At 39.6% G+C, this 5,906-nt stretch overlaps 1 protein-coding gene across 1 annotated transcript; it reads left to right on the top strand.

The window, feature by feature from the left end:
* Positions 1-371: 371 nt before the first annotated feature.
* On the top strand, positions 372-2,134 carry rgs5b (regulator of G protein signaling 5b). Its single transcript, XM_027021058.3, has 4 exons — positions 372-499; positions 774-919; positions 1,026-1,192; positions 1,497-2,134. Exons 1-4 carry the CDS (start codon positions 456-458, stop codon positions 1,668-1,670), a joined length of 531 nt encoding a protein of 176 aa, XP_026876859.1. The 5' UTR covers positions 372-455; the 3' UTR covers positions 1,671-2,134.
* The last annotated feature ends 3,772 nt before the right edge of the window (positions 2,135-5,906 follow it).

Below are 5,906 nucleotides of genomic sequence, written 5' to 3'. Positions count from 1 at the left end.
ATCATACAGAGAAATGCATCATTCACTGCTTCCTAGCTCAATTTCTTATGACTAGAATCAACCACCGAAGAACCAGGCAGCTGATTACACCTTTTGTGAATTTGTGAAGCCTGTTTCTGCTCTGACTAAAATTCTCTAGCACTCCTATTGTGATTACTGAACATTAACACTAGAGATGTTTGGGTTTTTTTAATTGTGTGAGGAAAACCTCAATTTCAGAAACAATGTTGTCTCCTGGAAATGATTCATAACTGACTGCTGAAAGAACATCCCCTGCCTGCACAGGAGCTTGTTTCTACTGGCTGAGAGGAGTAGCGTCATTGAGTGGGCTGTTGTATAAATAGTGCTGGGCTGCTGTGTTTTCCGGCAGAATCAAAACTCCTTGGCAGCACACGTTACCTATTCATCTTTGTGTTGCATGCAACCCGTAGCTGGAAATCTCTCACAGCATTAACATGTGCAGAGGACTGGAATCACTGCCAATTACGTGTCTGGAGAGGTACGTTACACTACTCAGATTCCTTTTTATATTTTGTGTTTCTTTTGTTACTGCGGATAACTTGAGGTTAATACTGCCAAATTATTCATTAATGACACTTAATACTTACTGAAAAGACATTTGAAATCAAAACACATGTTACAATTAAAAGGCCACTGTTGTTATTTCATGCACTGTGGCATGCGTCAGCAGAGTTCCATCTGATGACCGGGCCTGTGAGCAGATGTTTGATGTAGCTTGCCTTCCATCTAACTGGCTGTTTCATCTCTCCCAGGGCTAAGCAATTCAAGGCTCGGCTCGGAAGCTTTCTGTTAAAACAGGAGCTCAGTGTAACTGTTCTCCAGAACAAAGCTGACAAGCTGAAGACAGAGGACGCGCTTGAGTGGAGAGCGTCCTTCCAGAGTCTTCTGGTTCACAAAGGTGAGCATACTCTGAACTTAGCAAGCATAAGTCATGAAAGCATTCCCTACATTCACATGATTCTTTCTAACTGAGATCTCATGGCCTGTTGTGCACTTGTGTGCAGATGGACTACATGCCTTCAGAGAGTTCTTGGTGTCTGAGTACAGCGAGGAAAACATAGCATTCTATCTCGCCTGCGATGACTACAAGAAAACAAAGACATCTTCCAAGATGTGCTCCAAAGCTAAGAAAATCTATGAAGAGTTCATTAGACATGATGCACCAAGAGAGGTACTTATTCAAGAATACTATGGATCATTAGTAATGGAAATATCTCTTACACATGAGTCATTAATAATTATAAAATGCCCTGTACAAATTATAGACATGTATGTCATTGGTAAAATGGGTACAGGTGTTATTTCAAATATTTAAATACTTATTATAGCTTGACTCTAGCTATAAATTTAGAAAGGTACACTAAAAATTATTTTAGCTATTTTAACAGCTCTTTAAAAATGTTTTTAAAGGTTCTTAATTATTCACTTGGTTATTGCTTGGTAAGGCAACTTGCTCTCAATCTGTCTCCCCTCAGGTGAATCTCGATCACGAGACTAAAACCATCACAAAAAAGAATGTAGAGAATCCCACGCCTTCCTGCTTTGAGCTGGCTCAGAGCAAGATCTACACTCTGATGGAGAAGGACTGCTACCCAAGATTCCTCAAATCCACCCTGTGTGTGGACCTGAGCAGGCAGCTCTCTCCCTAAGGACATCTCCAGGGATCAAGCCTGGAACATTCCTGGAACACTTCAGGGACACAAGGTGCATGCGGTCATTTAGAGGAGTATCTTGGATGGAACCAAGGTTGGAGCCAAAGAGTAGTGGAAGAAACTGCAAGAAACTGACTGGAAGATGCCTACGCTATACCAGCATTGGGTCATACACAAATGCAGGTCGGGAGGTTGTACTGTAGCACTGGAACAAAACCGTGAGGTCAAAAACTCGAAAATGCAAACCTTTTGCACAAACAATGTAGAAAAAATTTGTTTGGTTTTCTTGTATGCTCATATTTTTCGCTTCTGTATTTATTGACAACTGTTTTTTTCTGTATTTATTTAATTTTATGACACTGATATTTATTTAAAAAGTATATTTTACACAAATACCACATGCTGACTGATGATTACACTGTGATGTATGGAATTCTGAAGGAATAAAAAATTTGAACTAATTTCCTGAGTCTGATGGATTATATACAATCTACATTTCTTTCTATACAGCAGTGACATTTATATTGTGAATACTGTGAGTTAAGTGTGTGTGTGTGTGTGTGTGTGTGTGTGTGTGTGTGTGTGTGTATATGTATGTATGTATGTATGCATGTATGTATATATATATATATATATATATATATATATATATATATATATATATATATATATATATATATATATATACATACATATATATATGTATGTATGTATGTATGTAGTGCTTAGCTACATCTGTTGAACTGAGTCATTCTCCCATTATATCTTTGTAAAGTCTTTGAAGGCCTTTCCAGCAATCCATTACCTTACATGTATTTTATTGCTTGTTCTGACAAACTACTCACCGGATTGTTGTGATTGTAGTGTTAAACGGGTTTCTCATTTCCAGTCTACATTTTAGTAAACACTGAAAAAGAACACCACATGCACAACACTCCAGTACAATTTCCTTTAAAGCTCCCTTTGTAGTACGTATTGATAACCTGAGGGTGTTTTATTTCTTCCGGGAACGTGCGACAGAGGGTGGCCAGTCTCCATGGCGACAGCACAGGCCCACTCATGTCTCCAACTCAACGCCTCAGCAGTGCTTTGTTTTTTCTTTTGCTTGCCACTATCCTGTGCGCGCCCACGGACGCCTGCCAGGTCCGTGAACCTGCCAGTGAGTCATGTGCTCCTCTGCCCCTGCACCGTCGCCCTCGCTCCCTTTAACACTGATCTCAAGACAGTTTAGGTATTTTCCCGTTGTAATAGAGGTGACTGGCTCAGAGCCAGGGAGAAGTACAGGGTCGACCAGGAGCTTATTGAACTTGTGAATGTTTGCAAGCAGTTTATGGGGGAATTCAGCCACAAAGCCTCCATGGGGTTCTGCCTGGGGCACCAGGTTCCATTAGAGCAAAACACTTTTTGGAATCACCTCCGGAGTAGTAGTGTGTAACGCATGGAGGCAAAGCAGGATGCGGGGACGAACATACATTTATTAATACGTATAACACTGAAGCCGTAGAGGAGGAGGGATTCTGAAGAGGGACAAAGGAAGAAACACTCAAAGGAGAATATACAGAAAGGAAAAGACGTCCTCCTCTTGCTCGGACTGCGTGGCGAGGCGAGGCGACTAAAGGATGCAAAGCGGGGAAGTTAAAGGCACAGGGTGGGCAGTGAGAGTGCTAGAGAAGATAAAGATTACGGTTCATGCTAAATGACATTAGCGTGACTTTCAACATGCAGAATATCGATATACAGAGTGGATTAAACATGTTAGGGGCTTCACAAGAGGAGTTCTGGCAGTGCCAGAACTCAATTTTGTAGTTCAATAAAGATGTTTAGCCACACATCAAATCTTTAGGTAGTTTTTGGTGGCATGCAAATCGCCGCTACTACAACTCACGAAATCTGGAATATGATACAGCGAGTTAGTCTCAGTGATGCAAAAGGAAAGCTAGTGGGAAGATTGTTGATTACATGGGAAGCTTCCCTGGGAAACGTGTTGCTTGTAGGTTACAGAAACACCCTTTGGTGGCTCTGTATATTTGGTGACTCTGTGCGGTGGCTATTTGTGTTAGTCAATTAAGGTTTCATTAATGGATTGCCATTCATTGACTAAAAGGTGATATGATACATGTATCCTGTAATTGTCTGTCATAGGAATTGGGCCATTAGTAGTCATTAAACCATCTTTTTTTTGGTCTGTGTAATTAGAGTGACATGTTTTACAATGAAAGGAATATAATAATATAATAAACCCCCATATCTCTCTCTCTCTCTCTCTCTCTCTCTCTCTCTCTCTCTCTCTCTCTCTCTCTCTCTCTCTGCAGCAACTTAAAAAGCAGCAGAAATAACGGATCATGGAGCCCCATGCAAAGTATCCCTGAAAGAAAAGGCAAAAAGACGAAAAGTGCAGCATGTTCTGAGATGACCTTTTCTCACCTTCTCTCAAAATGTGGCCTGTGTGAGGAGCAACACGAGCACATTAGTAGTACTGCTGAATGCATTTATTTATAGCTGGCCCCGCCACCACGACGGATGACGCACTTTCATTTCTTGACATCTCACAAGTCAGAAACCTATTAAATGAAGGAGCATTTGAGGGTCACAACAGCTTTCAGAAAACTGATGCACATCAACACATAAGAAAAAGAGTTTCAAATGTCTGCTTGCCTGGTAGGAGCACATGTCCCTTTATAATGGACATTTCAGCAGATTTGACATACATGTCAGGGATGGGCCAGCTAAGTAATTGGCACAGATTTTTTTTTTCACCTCCAAAGAAATCAGAGTATAGTTGAGCCAGTTTTCCAAACAGCTGAGCTATCATTAATGTTTCCCCAGTAAAATCCAAAAATAATTATCCTTCCATTTTGCTTGTAAAAATGAAATCTGAATGCCAAGATTTCTGACTAGCTTTTTAGTTTTTAGATCCCTAGATTCAAGATATGCACTGATTTTGAGACGTTCCATTCTACAAATATCATAAATTCTATTTGCTCCATATTTTAAATAAAATAAATTCTGTTGAATTTAGCTATTTTTATGTGCACATATAGAGAGTGTATCTAAATTTATACTGTGGGCTGTAACCATCAGGTGAGGGAGCCCAGTATATGTGCATGTCATCTGCATAAATGTAATAACATGTTTTGGTGTCCTGTATAATTTGGTTTAGAACTAGTCCTTGGGGATGCCATGTTTACAGCCATCCTATCAGATTTATACATGCCTATCCTGACAAAGTAAGTCTGGCTGCCTAAATAGAAAGACCATTTGAGGACCATTCCAGATAGCCCTTCCCAACCTTTTAACCTGTCTAGAAGTAGTCTATGATCTATAGTGACTAATGCAGCACTAAGATATAGTAATATCAGAAATGACATTTTACCAGAGCCAATATTCTAGCATATATAATTTATTACCTTTATGAGGGCAGTCTCTGTGCTATGATGAGGTTGGAAACCTGATTGTCAATATATCCATTTACATTCAGTAAATCAGTTAGTTAGCTAAAAGCCACTCTCTCAATGATCATTATTAAGTTTGTTACAAATAAAATTCAGAAGAGCGTGTTTAAGTATAAAAGAGCAGTATTCAAAAGAGGTTACCACTGAAGTGTTTTTGCACTGTAGTGTATCTATAAAGAAATTTTTTATACCTGCCTTTTAATCAGACATGCAGCAGTTTCACGTTATAAGGAACCAAATAGCAACCTGGTGAAGCCAGCAGGTGCAGAACAAGCAGGTCAGAGTAGTAAACGATCAAAGTATTGAACAGAGGAGATACTGTAAAGAATGTGGATGAATGTGCCCAGTTATCTATAGGAAAAAGATTCAATGGAGTAACTGCAGTGTACAGTAGTTAGAGATGTAGCGATATTCAAAATAGTAAAGTACAGACGTTTTCCGGAGAAACAGGTCAGAGATCCTTCAGCTGTTCCCGAAAGTGCTTAATTTATCATTAATCTTATCATTTTACCATTGCTGATATAACCACTATGTACATGTACGGCAATGTAGCATAACACTGTTTTATGGGAGTAATACATGTAATGTAATGATTGCAGACATCCTTTAAAAAAAAAAAAGATCTGTCCGCTATTCCGTATGATCGCTCCGATATTCTATTTCAGTTTAGTTATGCCTTAACAATAGTCATCGCTAGATGTCAGCTTTTCACCAAAATATCCCACGGTTTAGTCAACCGTGACGGCTAGCGCACGCTTCCAAAAATCAGTGATGGGGACAG

The sequence above is a fragment of the Electrophorus electricus genome, chromosome 20 (assembly GCF_041902795.1).
Source record: "Electrophorus electricus isolate QZ-2024a chromosome 20, ASM4190279v1, whole genome shotgun sequence".
Lineage (NCBI taxonomy): Eukaryota > Metazoa > Chordata > Actinopteri > Gymnotiformes > Gymnotidae > Electrophorus > Electrophorus electricus.
This window is presented reverse-complemented; position numbering and strand designations above follow the sequence as displayed.

Coding starts and splice junctions, on each gene's coding strand:
- rgs5b (XM_027021058.3), top strand. CDS start 456: ATGTGCAGAGGACTGGAATCACTGCCAATTACGTGTCTGGAGAG. Junction 500..773: donor CCAATTACGTGTCTGGAGAG/GTACGTTACACT, acceptor CATCTCTCCCAG/GGCTAAGCAATTCAAGGCTC. Junction 1,193..1,496: donor GACATGATGCACCAAGAGAG/GTACTTATTCAA, acceptor GTCTCCCCTCAG/GTGAATCTCGATCACGAGAC.